General features: G+C 33.2%; 1 protein-coding gene and 1 long non-coding RNA gene across 8 annotated transcripts in view; one reads left to right on the forward strand and one right to left on the reverse strand.

Annotated features, from left to right (window-relative positions):
- The window catches only part of LOC132909004 (uncharacterized), a 219,232-nt gene that overhangs the window by 14,358 nt on the left and 184,799 nt on the right, over positions 1-20,075 (reverse strand). The window contains exons 6-7 of one of the 7 annotated variants that reach the window (XR_009658473.1): positions 19,332-19,417; positions 18,896-19,081 (exon numbers count right to left, since the gene is read on the reverse strand). The exons of 4 other annotated variants lie outside the window; for them this stretch is intronic. Coding sequence is in view for 2 of the 3 variants with exons in the window: in XM_060963572.1 (XP_060819555.1) it covers positions 19,387-19,417 (31 nt within the window). In the remaining variant the exon portion in view is untranslated. Of the gene's footprint in view, positions 1-18,895; positions 19,082-19,229; positions 19,418-20,075 lie in introns of those variants that run through there. 2 more of the 7 variants (XM_060963573.1, XM_060963572.1) reach the window with 2 other exon arrangements.
- Positions 2,114-6,719, forward strand: LOC132908831 (uncharacterized). Its single transcript, XR_009658425.1, has 4 exons — positions 2,114-2,382; positions 2,436-2,566; positions 2,634-2,884; positions 4,424-6,719. It is a non-coding gene; the product is annotated as an uncharacterized LOC132908831 (long non-coding RNA).

Genomic DNA, 20,075 nt, shown 5'->3' on the forward strand with positions numbered 1-20,075 from the left:
AAAATCAGTTTTCTTTAAAAGCGAGACGACAATGGCCCCAGAAGAAAACCATTAACAAGTGAAAGTCGTTCACGAACAATTGTGCTTTCGAGACAAAGATATTCCACCGGATTATGAAAAAAGTAGGAGTTTAAAAATAGATTCAATCGGTAATTGCATGTCCGTATAAAGATCGCGAAGGCCAAGAGTATAAAATCGACGTATAAAATCAACCTATGAAAACCCTAAATGAAATTAGAAGAGGTCCTGATATATGTAACTTCTGAAACAGATAGAAGCAGAAACGAAACAATTTCGATGACGAAGTAACGAAAAGACGACTTGAAAATTACACACAGTATTATTAAAACTACAAAATAAGGTAATGGAACTTTAATGCCTCGAATGATCTATATTATACGATTTTATTATATATATTTATAACATTATAAATATTATACTGTGCTGTTAGACGTACGTATTCCAGATTATAATATTAGTTGTCCGAAAAGTTTCTTTCGTTTCATAAGGTGATAATAATAGATGAACAACAATTTCTGTTTTATATTATTTTATTGAATTAGGTATGATCCATTTCGTTCTATTTCTATTATTATGTTCGTGCATAATTCAATAAACTAATATAAAACAAAAACATTGTGCGTCTATTATTTCCTTATAAAACGAAAGAAACTTTTCGGGCAACCTAATACATTGATCTGGATGAACACGGGCTGGTGATGACGGAAATAAAGATGTGACAATGTATTTGCCGAAGCGAAGTGCCTAATGAACCTTCAATATCCCAACGGTCCTTTCGTCGAATGTTCGAGAACGCCTAACAAATGCGTGGATAGTGGGGATATTGAAGGATGACAGAAAAAGAATCAGATTCCGCCGAAAGTCAAGTTATAAGAGTCTCAGTCTTGAAAAATCGCGTCTAGAGTTCAGAAGTAATTTGTAGCTAATGAAAAATAAGTGTTAAGAAATAAATCCTCTTCTTTTTTCTATTTTTATTTTTTATTTAGATCTTCGATTTCCTTTTTTATTTTACGTGACACAGGCGTCATCGATCTCACGACGATGGATAACGCGACGCGATTGTGAGAGTCACGTGACAGAGGCCGATGCAGGAAGCACGTGGCCCATCGCACGCATTCGAGTTCGATAGCTCGGTTGAATATGCAACAGCGCCGCCTTGCAGTTCGCATTCTAGATAGGTCAATATTCTTGCAAGCGCTTTGTGCGGCGCGCTTTTCGCTGATCGTTTATCTTGTAGCGTATGGCATGGTGCTCTAAGCATCCGCAGAACGATGAATATTAATCATCGGCGACGCGTACCACGGGATATCGATGCTGGCAACCTGGTTACTATTTTTTCCCAATGATTTATCGCATGCAACGAGAAATCGGATAACAACCTTGTTGCATACTTGCGACAGCTATCTCATAGATATAAGAAAGATCGATGATTTATCGCTTGCAATTGTTTAGCGTTAATGGCGCGTGCGAATATGTTTCCGAGGCTGGATAACTATTATTAATAACTATTATTTCTATATGTTTCATCATCCTCGAAAATGTATTTAAACAGACAGTTGAACTCTGTTATATAGAATTAATCTTCAAAATTACGAAAGATTAGTTAAACACACTTGTTATCTTTATCGTGTAAAAATTTCCAACATATACAGCAATCCTTGCATTATAAAATTATTAAAAGTGACTCGGTAGCCATAGTTCCTTTTTAGTTGTATAGTTGCTTTTGTAGAACCACGTGATGGTGCGTAATAATCGTCCAATGCTCTTGAAATGGTAAATATTGTTAAAGTAACAATATATAACGTTTTATTAAATACAAAATTTATATAGAACAGAATAACTATTTTATATGTAACAAAATAACTTGAAGCATTAACTAACACCGCTCTATTCTCTTATATATCTCAAACAGGAATGAATTTGTCGTACTGCACATTCATTCGTTCAATACATACACGATGCACTCGTCTCATGGCGTTTTCCCTTTGTCTTCCTCTCTTTCATTCCTCGCTCGTACAAGACAGATGTATATCTATTTTCTAACAAACCTAAAGAAAGTGACGAATGTCCTAATATTGTGGACATTTCTATTTAGCGATATTATTGAGATATGTGTAATTTTGTGTATTACACTGGATTAGCCGCGTAGTAATGACACACATATATGAGTATGAGTGTGTGAAGTATGTGCGTGCGCAGCGACTCGTAAAACACAAGAATGCAATGTTTCCTACGTTGGTGGCAAAAAAGATGGCGTGAGAAAAAGAGTGCTGAGACGCGTACAATGTTTATCTATGAGTATCTGGTAAATCACATATTATATAAATATGAAACTATTTTAATATCATTTCTACATATAATGTGAGTGTTGCTATACATTTATTTCAGCGACTAAGATCCACAATTCTCAACAGATATTATGGCCGAATGGCAAATTCGTGTCAGAGGAGAAACTTAACCTTTTACACTCGAGGACATTTTTGGTCGAGCGTAGCAGCTACTTTTGATGATTTAGCGTGTACGTGACGCGCGTCTCACAGCTAGCGTAAATATATTTTATATACAAATTAACTTACAAAAATATTGTATTCTAATAATTAGTCTATATTTAGTCTAGCATAAACAGGAACTGTCGCCTCTCGCTCGCCACTGGAGTTGCAGCACGGAACACCGCTTTTCAAGTGCAAAGGGTCAAAAATTTGCGGGAAACGATGCATCTCGTTCCAGCAGATTGTCTACATTTCTACGATAATTTCAATTAGCGACAGTAGAATTGTTAGAGTCGCAAATGGCTTCAACGTAGAACGCCTTGATTTTGATGCGGATATAACTGAATTTCCTGAATAGTATCAATCCGTAAAAAGTAAGCAATATTTAAAATAATATTAACTAGGTTACGCGCTATTTAATAAGCCACGGAAAAAGAAAAAAATAAACAAAGAGCAGAAATAAAATACACTCGATATAGGCGAAGCTGAATTCTGCTGGAAATCAAAATGTTTAAACTAACTTTTCTCGGTTTTAGGTCATTATAGGTCGGTAGGGTTCTGCACAAAAGAGTCTAATTATTCATTATATCAACAAGTCTCAACATTCGGTGGAACAGTTTTCAACGTCTATTTAATATGCTAATTCTTCAGTTCTACACTAATTCTTTACTAAATATATAAGCTGTTCGCAAAATTGTAGTACAAGCGGAAAGAAGATTCTGAAATTATCTTCATTTAAAAAAAACCGAATTTGAATATTCGTTAAGATCGTACGCATCTCCTGCCCACAAAGGTCCACAATTTTCGGAACACCTTGTACATATTCAAACGTTAAATTTCACAAATTCAAGTTAAAACATCTTCTAAACTAAAATAACTTTTCCACACAAATGAGTTAATTTCTTTTTTTGTAGGAAATACCTATATGAACTATACGATCAAATTAAAAAAAAGAAAAGCGTGTCACCTTCGTATAACCTCTAGTTGGCTGTCTACGAAGAAGCTAATTACACCGGATTATGTCAGCTCCGATACCATACAACCTCTGTTCGTAACATCTTCTCGTATTTTCGATACTTAGAGGAATAATCGCGTGTATGTACTTAAAAAGAACATACTGTGTATAAAAGTTTCCTAAGTGGCGATTTTCTAAGCTTTCCGTATAGTAGCCACTATGCGTAACATCCGTAAAAATGCGATTAATTTCTGTCGAACGACACGTGCTATTTTGCTGCTAGGATATTGGAGAATCTTTTTATTCGAAACGAATTTGACAGTCGAAAATCGAGCAGCTTTGACGGTTAACGAGAATATCGTTTACGCAGCTATAAAATTAATCGCGATAATGTTGTTATCACATTTATATCGTGCTGCTGCGTCGTTTAGGATGGCGCTGTTGATTTTCACGTATAATATCGTCAGGGGCGTGTAACGCAGCGCCTTGAGTTACGTAGATGCATTTGACGAGTTCCCCCAGTCCAATTAAGTATTCAATTTCGCCTATCGATTTCAATTTCTCATCCCACACCCTCGACGACGATGTGACTCGGCCGTCGTCTTCACCTTCCCATCGAAATAATCATCGTCGGCTGGGCGAAAAGCAAATTTCATCGCGGTCTATCGAAGTGTCGTTGAAACGTGAAACGTAAAGTCGTCGGTCCTTTGTTGTTTGCTTTCGTTGCGATTTCTTTGGCGCTTCAGAGATAATTGAGAGATAGTGGAACGAGAATATCGTGGAAACGCGGCAATTGTCTTGGTGGATTATGTTTGTTCTCGCTGACGAAACCTTTCTCGCAGAAAAAGAAAATATACTTATTCGTTTCCTTATGATTTATACTTTTTATATTATTGATTTATATTATTGATAGTAATATTTTGTACACGAAATCATGGCTTCGCTTATATCTTTCTAGGGAAGCTGGAGCATGTGCAATTGATGAGTTATTTTGCTCCTGAAATTTGATATTGTAAGATTGATAAATCGCTAGCAAAATTGTGAGATGCGAAGAAATATATAAAATCAGTTGTCAGTTCCGAGGCCTTCGAGTCCTCAGTTCTAAGAAAATATTTTCAAAAAAGAAGCAGCGACTGATAAATTTTATCAATATAGGTAAGACGCCACTAAAATATATGTAGTTATCACGTTATACATATAGGAAATCATTATACATACGCGATAGCTTCATAAATAATGATCGAAAATACATGATAAATATTTAAAACGAGCACAGAGTATTTTGAAAAATCAAATTAGTAAGAGATTCGGCGGATAAAATTAATTTTACGAATTTATGTTATATAATTCGTAGATGCTTTGGTGGATAAAATTAACGTTAAGAATTTATGTTATAATATTTAATATAAATTTCTACATATATTACATATAGCATATTTCTAATATAAATCTGTGTTTGTACACTGATCCCTCAACTGGTACACTCAATCGCATTACGTTTAATGACATTACTAGCAAGTCATTGTACGTGTACGTATTTTTTCTTTTGTACCGACAAACTTTATTCGCATTTTCACTTTCATTCGCGTAAATTGAAGGACGGGTGTGTATATCCCGGTTGAGATGAATTATTCTTCTCTACAATATTGACGTTTAGCATTAATAGCAATAAAACATTAGTGTAACACACACAGCCATGTCATATTGATACCGTCTATATCTCGATGTTTCCCAAATGTGCACCATAGACAATTGATCATTCCAAAAAATATCTGCAAAAATTTCATTCGAAAAATACATTAATGTACGCGTGCTTGAATTACGAGACTCTTTTTGCAAGGAGACTGGTCATACCGTTGTAGAAAAATAGCAGCTGGAAAACAGAATAACAATACTCAACATTTCTACGCATTCACAATGTCGAAGAGAAACTGGTACTGTTGTCGATAACATGCTCCTCTCGTTCACCTATCCCCTTTCCATTCTTTTTACGAAGCTGCATGGGATCGAGGGTACATTCAAATAGAAAGTTTAACACATGCGAGTAGTTGGCAATAAACGTTAACGAAGCCGCAGTTACTATTAGCCACGATCACGTCGATAGCCAAGGGATACAGTGAATGGATGCAGCTTTGCTTGCGTGTACGATAAAGCACGAGAGGTGTATCACTAGACTTTGAACAGTGTACTATATCAGCGCGGAATATAATTCTGAATAAATAACGAAGTACGAGCATTTGTACTACGCTGCATTCACTGTACCATCGATACAGCTTTTGTGTTTGTTATATACACGGAAATCATTATATCTTGGGAATGAACGCTCGAAATAAGATTCTGGAAGCTGGCGAAGTTTATTGATTCGTATGTTGAACATGTACTACGCGTACAGTGCTGTGAATAATTGCAGACTCGAACGTATTTTCCGCATTATTTCTTCGATATTTCCAAAAAATCATTGTTCATGTCTGAATATTGTTCAGTGAAGTTGTGTTTGTAGAGGGTAGATTGAACGCTATGGGATACGAAGCGATGTTACATGGCGAATTATTGTCTTTCATAGGCGAAATAAAAGACAAAAGACAATGTTTCAGCGAGACCGAAGCGTGCTTTCAAAATTTCCGGATAGAATACGAAAGTTTACAATAACAGGAAGCTACCTGTGGAAGATATCGCGCAACTTGGAAAAAAGGTAAATTTCCGCGTGGGCGGATATTCGAAACGGAACTTTAAATAAGTTAGAGGATAGCGTGCTTGGCAGATTAGTAGAAGTAATCAAAGATAAAGGAAAATCAACTAAATATCGAATGAGAAGGTAACGAAATTAACATTGAGTTTATATGTGTTCAGAGCGAGAAACAATTTTAGGAGAAAATTTAACTGTTTGCTGTATCTTCTGTTTTCTTTCATATTGTAATATGAAATTATATAAGCGATTTCACCGATTTTTGTTTTAATATTACAACAAACTTTAAAATAGGGCAGTGTTTATGATCAGTCGCTGTACATGGAACACAAATGCGTTCCTCATCCACAAGATTGCAAATAAATTGTTCATAGCAAACCCGCTAAAGATCTACAGGAACCTATAAGGAATCGTCATACATAAAAGATGAATTTTTCATAGTAAAAACACGAAGGATACAAGCAAAATGTACTTCACGTGTCTAAGAATTATCTACTAGATAAAAAAATGAATAATCCAAATTCTTCAGCGAAATTGAAAATTTATTAAAAAGGAAATACAGCCAGTTTTCCGGTCAAAATATACACCGTTGTTTTCTATAATTTTAAGTCATGTTACCATTTTAATGGTGTCCATCGTGGAGAAATGCCGACTTGTCTACGACAAGTTCCAATTATCGTCAAGCCCTTTTTTTTGTTTCATCTACTAATTGGAAGTGGATATCGGATAACGCGTGTTTCATCGATCGGAAATAATCTAATAATCCAAAGAAGGAAAATGTCTAGCGAACAAACTGGTTGCTGCAACGTTTTCCACCCAAGATTCGTCGTGATGTCTTTTGTGGCAGAAGCGCTCGGAAGAAGTTGTCACGCTGCAATTTCACAGAACGTTCTGCTTTGTCAATACGCTGTTGATTGGATCTTATTTAACCCTTTGAGCGCTGTGTTATTCGACGTTAAGCGTGTGCCGTGGGCTGCCCACTCTTTACGAAGAAGCACACCGTGGGCTGTGTATTTTTTACGAAAGAGCGCAAGTTGAGCAGACTGAATTTTTATTGCAAAATATATATTGATTGTAACTAAAACAAATGATGTAATGACCTCAGAAGCTTTAATAACCGTTTATTTCATTAAGCAATAATAACATGAACAATATAAAAGTTTGAAATTATATCTTTTAAATTGAAAATTTAATAATTTTGTATTGTATGGTAAATCTAAAAGCATCTGCGATTATATTTAGCGCAAACAGCGCATCTTCGTCGTGAAGAATGTTTATTATTTCCTTTAGTTGTGCAGGATGTGGGCAAATGCCTCTCCGTTAACCGAAATGAAAGGTCGTCCGAATGAACTCTTCCTCTTTTAGCCTTTACTCTGCGTGGTGGGTATTTTTGCAAAATATCTCTTATGAGAAGCAGATGAAAATTTTTAAGTGTTCCAGTTTTATTATTAGCATTTTTCTAAAGAATATATGAATTATATATAGCAAGGTCTAAGAGGTGGAAAAAATATCTTTTATACCATTTTGTGCTTTTTTGAAAGCAGTGAAGTTCTCTTTTTTTTTCTAGTTTATTTATTTAAATTTTTACAATTTGTCCAGAAGAACATTTGGTAAAATATTATATCTTAGCGAATAAAAAAAATAAAAATATAGCATGTGGGTGGCTATCCCCAGCGGGGTACCATCTTCGTTTTTTCTAAGTTATATCTTTTATGATAAAGCAGTGAAGTGAACTCAAAATCACATCGATTTTATCAACTGCGCCCATCAAGGCATTGCAGTCTGCTTTGGTTTGCCAGTTTGATAATTAATTTTTTTTGTTTCAACGAAATCATCAGAATGTCAGGTGGATAACATCTATACGTCTTTTTTATCACGCCACTTTAACGCCACTTTTAGCCTAAATTGAATGGTTATGTGAGAACGCATATATGCGTTTATAGCGCTCGAAGGGTTGTAGCGGCACATGAGTAGAGGAAAAATTGAAATCATGTTGTTGTTTTGCCTCGGAGTATCAAAATAATAAATAAACTCCGGACAAAACAATGTCGACGCTATGTGCAACCGTTAAACAAAGACAAATTTGAATTTTCTGACTCCCCCGTATAAACAAATGGACGCGATCGCGAGCGAATCAGTATATACAGAGTATTTACGAATTATCAATCAATATCTACGAGTTATCAGCGAGCGAATACGTTTGTACGAGCGTCTCTCGTCATTATTTATATCTATTAATTTATTTAATTATTTTAACCCATCTGCATCATGGCCCTTAAGTAACTTAACACGTTCGTCGCCACGTCGCACATATCTGTGGGGGGCCAGTCACCAAAGGATGGTGACGCTCTTCTTGTTCGAGTTAATTAAGTATACGATATTATATATAGGATATACAACATAAAAATATTAAAAACTCATTATACCATACTTTTTATTAATTTATATTCTGGATAATATATTACATTATTCTATATCGTATGGTATTTGTTAAAACATTCCAAACACACTTGGGCTGATTTTGGGAACTTCGAAAAATAGTTAGACTCCGTCATCACTACTCTCCTCACTTTCAAATATATTTTCACGCTGTTTACTGAACATTTTGAGGAGGAAAAAATCACCGATGTACGTCTCACAAGTATGCTTCTCGACTAAAGGAAAGATCTGAGATATCTGCCATGAGATCCCCTGGAATACTCTAGCTGGATAGCTTATCGCTTTCTCCATTTCAGAAATAAATAATATTTTCTTTACAATGAATCGAAGGGGATAAAGAATGAATTGAAGACGATAAACAATGAATCGAAAGCGATGGACGATGAATTCCCGCTTGTCGCTCTATTTACGTTCTGCGTACTGGCAGTCGGATTTGGGCCCCGCAGGAAACTTAGCCGAATCACGCTGGACAACGAACGTGTTAAGGGGACATATGAAGGTATCAGCGGCGTTTAACTGACGACTGGTCCCCATCACCGCGCGCGATCGGTCGTAGGTGCAGTAAATGATATCCGAATTCTTCATGCAGTTTATCGAAAGTTTACTGTTAAAAACGATTAGTAGACAATGTTACCTCGCAAACATCGCATCTTACATTCTTTATAACAGAAGAAAAAAGTAAAAATTATTTAGATTAAAATGAAAATTACGCAGATCGCGTAATAATCCGCGTTTGGCGATAGAAGACAGTCGCAGCGCGCGGATTAATCCGCACTTGGATGCAAATGGGTTAAATATATTTGACAGGTTGCAAGTTCTCGTTATTCTATATTACAATCTTCTACAAGTTAAAAACCCTCTACAGGGTTAAAGATATTTTTCCACGATCCAAATCATCCAGATCGAAGCGTTTTAAAGTTGCAGAAAGCAAATGTATACGACAAAGATATACCTTGATCGAGCAACTTGCGATACTTTTCTTTTGAATTTTACTTTGGAATATTTGTATCACTCATTTGTATCATTGATTTTTCTCTAACGATTTTATTTCTTCCCTTAACATTTCCCACCTTTCATTAATAATTTATTGGAGCGTTGTTACATTACCAAGAAAAATACTGTTATAAGTAAATAACAAACAGCAACAATTCTATATAAAATAATATCAATAGTAATAACAATATAAATAAACCAATACTGTTACTGGACTGTTAGCAAAATAAAATCAGCGTCAAATCAAATTTCGCAATTCGGAGAAATTATTCTCCAATACTCGATCATATTCGAGATCCAAATATTTGACATTTCAACTGCAAGCAAAAGTCAATGCAAAGGTTAACGCATGCAAATTAATTCTACAATTATGAACATTCGATGCATCCTAATTTTCTTCCACCTTACTTCGATTAACAATAGTCTTCGCTTTGGTATAACTCCAAAATACATAGTCGTCGCTATACCAGACATCGATCTCGTTTCTTCGTACTTTCTTTCGACTCGCTGCTACTTTTTTCTTTTTTCGAACGTGCACGTATCAGATTCGTTAAAATTCCCACTCTTAGGTCAATGATTTTTCATTTATCACGTACCCTTTCTATATACCGTATCCTAGTATCAACTTGCAGCGAACTGTGTTCGCTGCGTTACGGTATAGTGATTTATATCATGGTTCTACCGGTGCATCGATAATGTTGGAAAAAGGAACATCATGCGAATATATAGGAGCGAGTGTGCGTCTCGCTTCGCTTCGATGGCTTTCGTGTTTTTCCTCTGTTATTACGGACCACCTCGCTCTAATCGAATTCTTATTTCGTAGCGAACAATACGCTGGATATAAAACCGCGGGTGCAGAACACGATGCATGGAATGGAATATTGTACAGATCGTTTCAAAGAGTAGATATGGCTGTAGTTTACAGACGAATATGAATATGCTATGTACGTATTTATGCATCAGGTTGCCTCGTAAATTGACGTGGAGATTCTGCTGTGCTTGTTAAAAGTACACGAATCGTAAAGAATATTCTATGCAGGTAGAATTTAGAAGAATTTCATTTGCTACCTGTGTGACAAGAAATTGTACGAAATATCTAATGGCTGGTAAGATTTGGATTTATCGTAACAAGAAACATGAACAAATTGAGAGTTTTGTTATTGTGTTAAAGATATGCTCGCGAGGGACTGACACGTGTGTGCAAGAACGAACCTTTTTATTTAAATGATTCTATCACATCTACAGCAGATATCTCAATTTGTTTGATCTCATTATCGATGTGCGTAATTTCTCAAACATCTGCGTTACTATTTTATGGTAGACATAATTTATAATAAAGTTAAACTACGAAGTAGCGATTGTTTTATTACGATAGAATCAAAGCTGATACCATGAAAACGTATAAAATTACACGACTTACCTTTGCTGGATTCATTTTTAGGATTCATCGTTTATTAATCATTCCTTGGAATTAATGTTCAGAAATCAGACAGTTTTACGATGTGCACAGTTTCGTACGTATCGTAAAACTGGTTACATTTTTAACACACAACAAATACGGTATACAGTATATAAATAAAAATAAACAAATAAAATAAAAATAACAGACAAAATGAATAAATAGAAATGTAAAAATATATGTTTTAATGTAAAGCAATTTTATTGTTCGTGCTAGTAAGCAAATATCATATTTAAAGTATTCTATCTCAAAACCGACATCTTCCTTTCTAACACATGTAGATGAACGGTTTGGTGTGTGATTACCGACAAAATTTACATCGACACCAGTTTGACTGACACCAGTTTCATCCACATTATTTATTCACCGACATGTACAAATCACTGACAATGTTTTCGTCGACGTTCGTTTCACCGGCACAGAATTTTAATTTATATACAGGGTGCTCAGTGTTCACGTTGTTAGATCGTTTTTCTCGTAAACGATAAGAGGAATGAGTGAGTGGTTCAAAGCGAATTACATATTCACGGTATTCTTTTCGCAAGCGTTAAGGTCTGTGTGCGTTTTGTATACATCGAATCCTCTCGTCATTTTATGAAAAAAGCTACAGTGTTGTGGATATTTGTAGACTGAAACGCATTTTCTGCGTTGTTGCTTCAAGACTGATGGAAGTAATAAGAAACAAAGTGGAAACTTGTAAGGAAATTAACACTGAGTTTACACTTTTTCACGGCCAAAGATTCAGTCTCGCTATCGTGAAAATCTAAAAGTGGGCTTGAGTTTATAATTATTCACGACACAGTATATATTAGGGAAACATTGACGATGTTTTCACTCCAATTTTGTCGCATATCATATGAAGAAGAAGGAAAGACGAAGTACTTTTGTATTTGTGTTTCCTTTGTCTTACATGCGATAAATTTTACAAAATTAAAAATCCAAAAAGGAGAAAGAGAAAATTCTACAAAGTTAAAATATCAAAATTAAACCGATCAGTTTTCGACTCCGTTGCTCCAATATATTTTTTAAGGTTTCCATCAAAGAAGAATTTTTTTTTATTTAAAAAAAAAAAACATAATAATAATGCAACTGCGTAATATGTAGTTCACCTTGAACCATTCATCCTTTTCCTCTTTCATTTTTCCTCCTAACTTCACTTATCGTTTACGAGAAAAACATTGGGAACCAATCAATCTTGAACAGTGAACACACTTTATATATCTGTATATTTTCGAATATCATTAAAAAATAACCGAATCTGTCAAAGAAAAAGATATTTTTATCGCGTGACTTTGTTGATTATATATAAGAGAAAAATAAAAAGAAATACGGTAAAAATACGATAAGACAGTAATAAAGTTACCAATGATCACACATCAATCTTAAATGTATGAATACGACAAATGAAGTATCTTCCAAAATTATTAAAAACTAAATGTAAAAAATAATCGAGGGAAATAATATTTTTATCGCGTGACTTTGTTGATTATATATAAGAGAAAAAATAAAAGAAAATACGGTAAAAATACGATAAGATAATAATAAAGTTACCAGTGATCATACATCAATCTTAAATGTATGAATACGACAAATGAAGTATCTTCCAATATTATTAAAAACTAAATGTAAAAAATAATCGAGGGAAATAATATTTTTATCGCGTGACTTTGTTGATTGTATATAAGAGAAAAATAAAAGGAAATACGGTAAAAATACGATAAGACAGTAATATAGTTACCAGTGATCACACATCAATCTTAAATGTATGAATACGACAAATGAAGTATCTTCCAAAATTATTAAAAACTAAATGTAAAAAATAATCGAGGGAAATAATATTTTTATCGCGTGACTTTGTTGATTATATATAAGAGAAAAAATAAAAGAAAATACGGTAAAAATACGATAAGATAATAATAAAGTTACCAGTGATCATACATCAATCTTAAATGTATGAATACGACAAATGAAGTATCTTCCAATATTATTAAAAACTAAATGTAAAAAATAATCGAGGGAAATAATATTTTTATCGCGTGACTTTGTTGATTCTATATAAGAGAGAAAATAAAAGGAAATACGGTAAAAGTACCAGTGATCACACATCAATCTTAAATGTATGAATACGACAAATGAAGTATCTTCCAATATTATTAAAAACTAAATGTAAAAAATAATCGAGGAAAATAATATTTGTATCGTGTGACTTTGTTGATTATATAGGAGTGAGAAAATTGAAGAAAACACGATGGTAATGTAACAGTCTTGCAGATGTATCGCTACAGGTGTACTATCTGCCAATAATAAATACCTGTTATATGCACAAATACGTAATAGAAACAACGATAACAGATGTTACCTTCTTATTGCCTGGTGGATTCTCATGCAGCACAAGCCGTATCGGTCACGTAAAAAATTACAAGTATACTAGTGCATATCATTGAAGAAACAATCCGTATTCTACAGCGAGTTGCGCGTATAAACCTACCTACATACAAATTTGTATTTGTTGAAGCATCAATACGTGACTGAATTTTTCAATGAATTGCTTTATACCTCATACCACGAGAATGTACGTATTTGAATTTATTTTTATAAAACACTTTACAACTGCGTCAATATCGTATTGAAGACACGAGTATCATGATTTTATCACTATAGTTTGAAACAATGCAGAAACATTAAAATATTGTTATATCTATTACTATTAAACTATTATTACTATTAAATAGTGTTATATAAACAAACAATAGTGTTATAATAGTGTTATTTAAATTATTACTATTAAATAGTGTTATATCTATTACTGAATTTGGATATTTCTTCTTTAACTGTAGGTTAAGGTATCTTAAGGTGGCGATGTATCGTTTCATTGGTAACATACCAAGGTGCACCTATTAAGGATCTTAGAGTTTTTGATTGGAATTTCTATGTTGGAATTACTCGCTGTTCCCCTATATATATATAAGATATATTTACTTGCAGTGAACATTCTGCAATTTTTATGTGTATTTCCGAATTGGTTTCCTAGAAGTGAGTCTCACTTCTAGGAAAACCTACATCTTCTCTAGTGTTTAATTTCTTTTTTTTTTTTGGAGTTTACAATCAATTCTCACTGAGAATTATAAGTAAATTATTCTGCCGTGGTACTATAACGTGAATAATAGATGATTATCGTATGTTTGGTTCTAGCTGAATCTAATGTTTAGATCTAGAGGGTAATGTGTTTTTAGCCTGCAGATCTGATCCGTCGTGTCAAGTAATTGATTAACTTGCAGGTTTTAGTGGTTGTTAATTCTTATGTTATACCTATTACTGAATTTGGATAATTTTCTTTAACTGTAGGTTAAGGTATCTTAAAGTCGCGATGTATTGTTTCATTGGTAACATACCAAGGAGCATCAATTTTTGATTGGAATTTCTATGTTGGAATTACTCGCTGTTCCCCGTAGTTGATTCCCATAGGTCCAAACCTAATACTTAATATGGGTGTTTAGTTTTTGGCACAACTATTCTCTTTACAGCGGCTTCTTTCTCTATTATATGTTGGCAAATAAGTGAATGCGGATTTTGTCAATACTACCTAATGACAAAATCAGCAATCACTTAGTTGCCAACCCAATAGTACCGCGGAAAAAATCGTCGACATACAGACAATGTGGACGATAAGGCGCAAATGCCGACAAGCCGAAATGGTCGGCAAACTTCAATACGCCTAACGACTATCAATATATTTCGGTATCACAGTCGTTGATCGTTCAGTTAGCCACCGGAAAGTGAAGAGTGAAGAGTCGTTAATCGAGAGTTGTGATATCACACTATTGCATTAAGTCCAAGTTAAATAATCATCGTTTTCTGTTTAATCTACTGTAATAAATCCATCTATCAATACATTATCATACAGGATAGAAACCACCTGAGATGTAAAACCTCAACTATATCAACGTAGTACCTCAACTATATCAATACATTATCATACAGAATAGAAACCATCTGAGATGTAAAACCTCAACTATATCAACGTAATTTCGAGATTCATGTCCCATTGCAGTACTAACGCAACACTATAACACACACAATACATCCACGAAAATTACCTTGTGTAATAAATAATCAAACAATTTCGCGAGTATACTTCCATGGGGGCCCCGTCTCCCAAATATGGATGACGCGCTTCTTGATCGAGTTAATTAAATATAGGATATTATATATAGGATATACAAGATAAAAATATTAAAAACTCATTATACCATACTTTTTACTAATTTATATTCTGGATAATATATTATATTATCCTATATCGCATGGTATTTGTTAAAACATTCCAAACACTTTTGAGGTGATTTTGGCAACTTCGAAAAATAGTTAGACTCCGTCATCACTACTCTCCTCACTTTCAAATATATTTTCACGCTGTTTACTGAACATTTTGAGGATGAAAAAATCACCGATGTACGTCTCATAAGTATGCTTCTCGACTAAATGAAAGATCCGAGATATCCGCCATGAGATCCCCCGGAATACTCTAGCTGGAAAGCTTATCGCTTTCTCCATTTCAGAAATAAATAATCTTTTCTTTACAATGAATCGAAGGCGATAAACGATGAAATCCTGCTTATCGTTCTATTTACGTTCTGCGTATCGGCGGTCGCATTTGGGCTTTGCAGGAAACTGAGCCGAATCACATTGGGCGACGAACGTGTTAAAGAAAATTAGAATTTATCTTTCACAGGCAAATTATAAACGAAAAAGAAGTTTGTAATTTCAAAATATAAAAGTTACAGATGGGAATATATCACAGCAGAGATACGCGAGAGAATTATTCATGGCAAATTGATTGAATGCCTTGAGAAGTCTGCTAAATAAAGATTTTCCGGTATTTTTACGATGTGAAATATACATGGCGAAATGTAATACCTTCTTTCGGAAAGTTAGAATCGTGTAACTTCGTTTTAAAAATAGTTTTACCAATGTTGCCAAGGTACAGAAAAGCTTTCACGTTGCGTCTTACGCTTTAAAGTTGGAACGGATGAACTTTTACTTCTAGCTCCTAACTTTACTCAAAGGGAAAGCTTTCCTAGGATTTATATCGTTTATAAGAAAGTGCCCATCAAATATAAATAAGAAGTTTCTTTCAGAAGACACGAATATTTTTCTTTGCTACGCCACTCGCTACTTCCAACTATTTAAAAAGTAAATAAGCGCGATAAAATAAAAATATCGTTTACCCTACTCGTAAAAGCGAGGTGAAATAAAAATAAATTTCCTACATCTAAAGTAAATGGCTTGTCCATTATTTTACCTATAAACATCTTATTTATTGCTTCAGTGATATTTTTTCGATAAACTCTAGGTGTAGACTATATATACGTTCCAGACGAGCTATTCTACTTTCATTTATTATGGTGTTTCTTTCTTTCAATTCATCACTTGGACAATTACTATAATCTTTTCATAGAACTCTACGTTGTACTTGATGATATGAAAAAATGTAGAAATTCGAATAACTTGGTAACTTTCTTGCAGAGAAATTTCTAAAAAGTTTGCCAAGAAATTACTATATCTGATATAGCTAACACAGGACGACGATTCTCTGATTAGAAAAGAAAAATCAGCTGATCTGACACATTGTTGCGACAAGGAATGTGATAACGCCTTCATCGTGGACGTACGATTCCTTTGATATCGTTGTATCGATCACGCTCTTGTTTTCACTTCTCACATATGCATATTGCATACATAAAAACATAGTGATCGCACCAATGACAGGTTTCCATATTAGGATCTCTAGCGAATAAATTGCATTTAGTTACACAGGGTCGTCTAAAAATCAATCCCTACGATTTCTCAAACACTTCTGACAGTAGAGCAATTCGTATAAAAGAAACAAACAATTGTATCAATGTCTTTAACGTTCCTGTAGAAAATTAAGTACGATAAAATTGACGAACAACTGATGAAAGAATACTAATATATCATTTAATGATGTGATACGTATAAAATGTTATAATTAATGCCCACGTAATTTTCTCTCTTTCTCCAATTTCAAACTGCGTCGCATGTATAATTTCATTTTATTGTTAAAACATAGAAGCCTTGTATCTGTTGCGATTGTTGGATGAACACTTAAGGGGAAGTTGATTACGATTAATGCACGTTGATTATTAAGTTTGAGCCAATTGATTTCCAATCTCAAATTAATCTTGAAATTGAAATTTAATGAAAACTCGTAATAATTGTTAGATAAACGCCTAAGACCAAGTTGATTATTAATTAATACCCGCGTAATTTTAAGTCAGTTGATGTCAATTTCAATTTCACATTGGTCAATTTCAAATAGCGTCACACGTACAAGTTCATTTGATCGTTAAAACGCAGAAACCTTTGATCCGTAATAATTATTAAATAAACACTTAAGGTGAAGTTGATTACGATTAATGCACGTTGATTATTAAGTTTGAGCCAGTTGATTTCCAATCTCAAATTAATCTTGAAATTGAAATTTAATGAAAGCTCATAATAATTGTTAGATAAACGCCTAAGACCAAGTTGATCATTAATTAATACCCGCGTAATTTTAAGTCAGTTGATGTCAATTTCAATTTCACATTGGTCAATTTCAAATAGCGTCACGCGTACAATTTCATTTGATCGTTAACACGCAGAAACTCTTGATCCGTAATAATTATTAAATAAACACTTAAGGTGAAGTTGATTACGATTAATGCACGTTGATTATTAAGTTTGAGCTAGTTGATTTCCAATCTGAAATTAATCTTGAAATTGAAATTTAATGAAAGCTCATAATAATTGTTAAATAAACGCTTAAGACCAAGTTGATTATTAATTAATACCCGCGTAATTTTAAGTCAGTTGATGTCAATTTCAATTTCACATTGGTCAATTTCAAATAGCGTCACACGTACAATTTCATTTGATCGTTAACACGCAGAAACTCTTGATCCGTAATAATTATTAAACAAACACTTAAGGTGAAGTTGATTGCAATGTAAGTAGAAGGAACATGGCACGAACGTCTAATTCATGGAGATAGGTAATCTTGATATACCGTTAAGAGTACGCACACTTCACTGACCACGAATCGAGCTTCGAGTTTGCACGTGGCTAATATTCTAGCACGTGGAATGCGGCCAAGCTATCGAATAACCAAGTACAATCAACGTTAACGACCGCGTGTACGATGTAAGTAGACTTCAATATAACAAATTACCGATAAATCTACGTCCTCTGGTACTGTAACGTTAAGTGGGAAACATGTTCACTGATAAACCGTGTTGTTAGTATTTTAAGGCTACCACGTCCTAAGAATTTTTACATTTTTAATCTTTTTCTCATTTTATTGAACGAAAAGAATTTGGAATATTGTTAACCTCTTAGGTACAGTTGAATTTTGTTTGTTGTTTCTCGCTGTTGTCTTGCTGGTTGTTTCTCTATACGGCGGAGTTTGACGAGAATTGCGTGTAAACGATACAATGTGCGACGGATAAATTATAATTATAATAAATTATAATTTTAATATATATTTTATTATATTATATTATATTATATAAATAATATTATATTATAATTTTTATTTATTTATATTATATTATAATTATATTAATAATAATTAATTAATATTATATTAATTATATTATAATATAATATAATAATTAATATTAATTATTATAATTATTAATATTATTATATTATTATTATTAATATTATATTATATTATAATATAATATAATAATTAATAATATAATTTTTATAATTATATTATAATTTACATTAATTATATTGTAATTTTAATATATAATAAAAAATATAATAAATTATAATTTTTCTTAAAGATACGATGCATATACTTTAGCTTAAATAATTTAATTTAATAATTAATATTACAATTGAGTGTGATATATTTTAAAGCACTGTACGACACATACAATTTGTCACAATTTTTACACTCATAGCGCGATAGTGTTTTTCAAATTGCTCTTCGTTTTCTATTTTGAAACTATATTTTGAGGTGGAAGATTCTAAAAAATTATGAAGATACGGATCGGCATGTTAAAAAGAGCGTCTAACAATGGTATTTTTATTTTAACGAGAAGCAACAATTGATACCTCACACTGGCGTATCAAAATCGAAAACAAAAACTATATATTCTGTCTGTATATCGTTAACATTGTTAAAAAAAGTGTGAAGCAAGACAAACGAAAAAGATCATTCAGTTCAAACGGAGCGAATGAGTCAGTAAAGTGAGCCACCATAGTGGCGCATCGTACCTAAGAGGTAAGAAAATGTTCAACCCTTTGAACTTCATTGTCGAGTAACTCGAAATTAATTTTTCTCACAAGTACTCCGAGTCGTACTAGATATTTTTAAATTGTCAGGTTAAATAGGTATTATATTTGGTAATATTTTTTGTAATTAGATAAGCAATATTATATATCCAATGCCATTAGCAAAAAAATTGTTTAAATTTCTTCCTATCAATCAGCTGTTTGATGAAGTACATTTTAAATAAAATACTTAAGACGATAGAGTGTTATTGAAAAGAAAATTAGAAAAGAATTAGAAGTTGAAAAGGGATAGCATAAGACTGAAAGGAGAAATCGTGCATACAAATAAAAAGTTTGTTTATATTTTGTTCAAGTTGAAGGTATTTTATAATGTTAAAAAAATACAATCGGCTCGGAAATAACCAAAAGAAACATAAGAAGGTTAATAACTTTTTTTTATGTAGGTTTTAACGACGTATAAACTGCATCTACGTGGTATATTTACCATAGATCTCCAACTTTTAATGTAACGTTGCTTATTTTATGCTGATATTATACTGATTAGATTCATTCTATTTATTAGAAAATCTGATTCGTAGTTAATAAATTGTACGTAATTACGATCAGAAATCTTTTAGAAACATTTCACAATCAAATCAAATAATAGAAGTAATAGCGACAGGTCGCTTCGGTTCTCGAATTTCGTATATTCCAACGTCGCTTTAGTTTCAACTGAAAAGAGGTTTT

This window comes from Bombus pascuorum, chromosome 7, assembly GCF_905332965.1.
Source record: "Bombus pascuorum chromosome 7, iyBomPasc1.1, whole genome shotgun sequence".
Lineage (NCBI taxonomy): Eukaryota > Metazoa > Arthropoda > Insecta > Hymenoptera > Apidae > Bombus > Bombus pascuorum.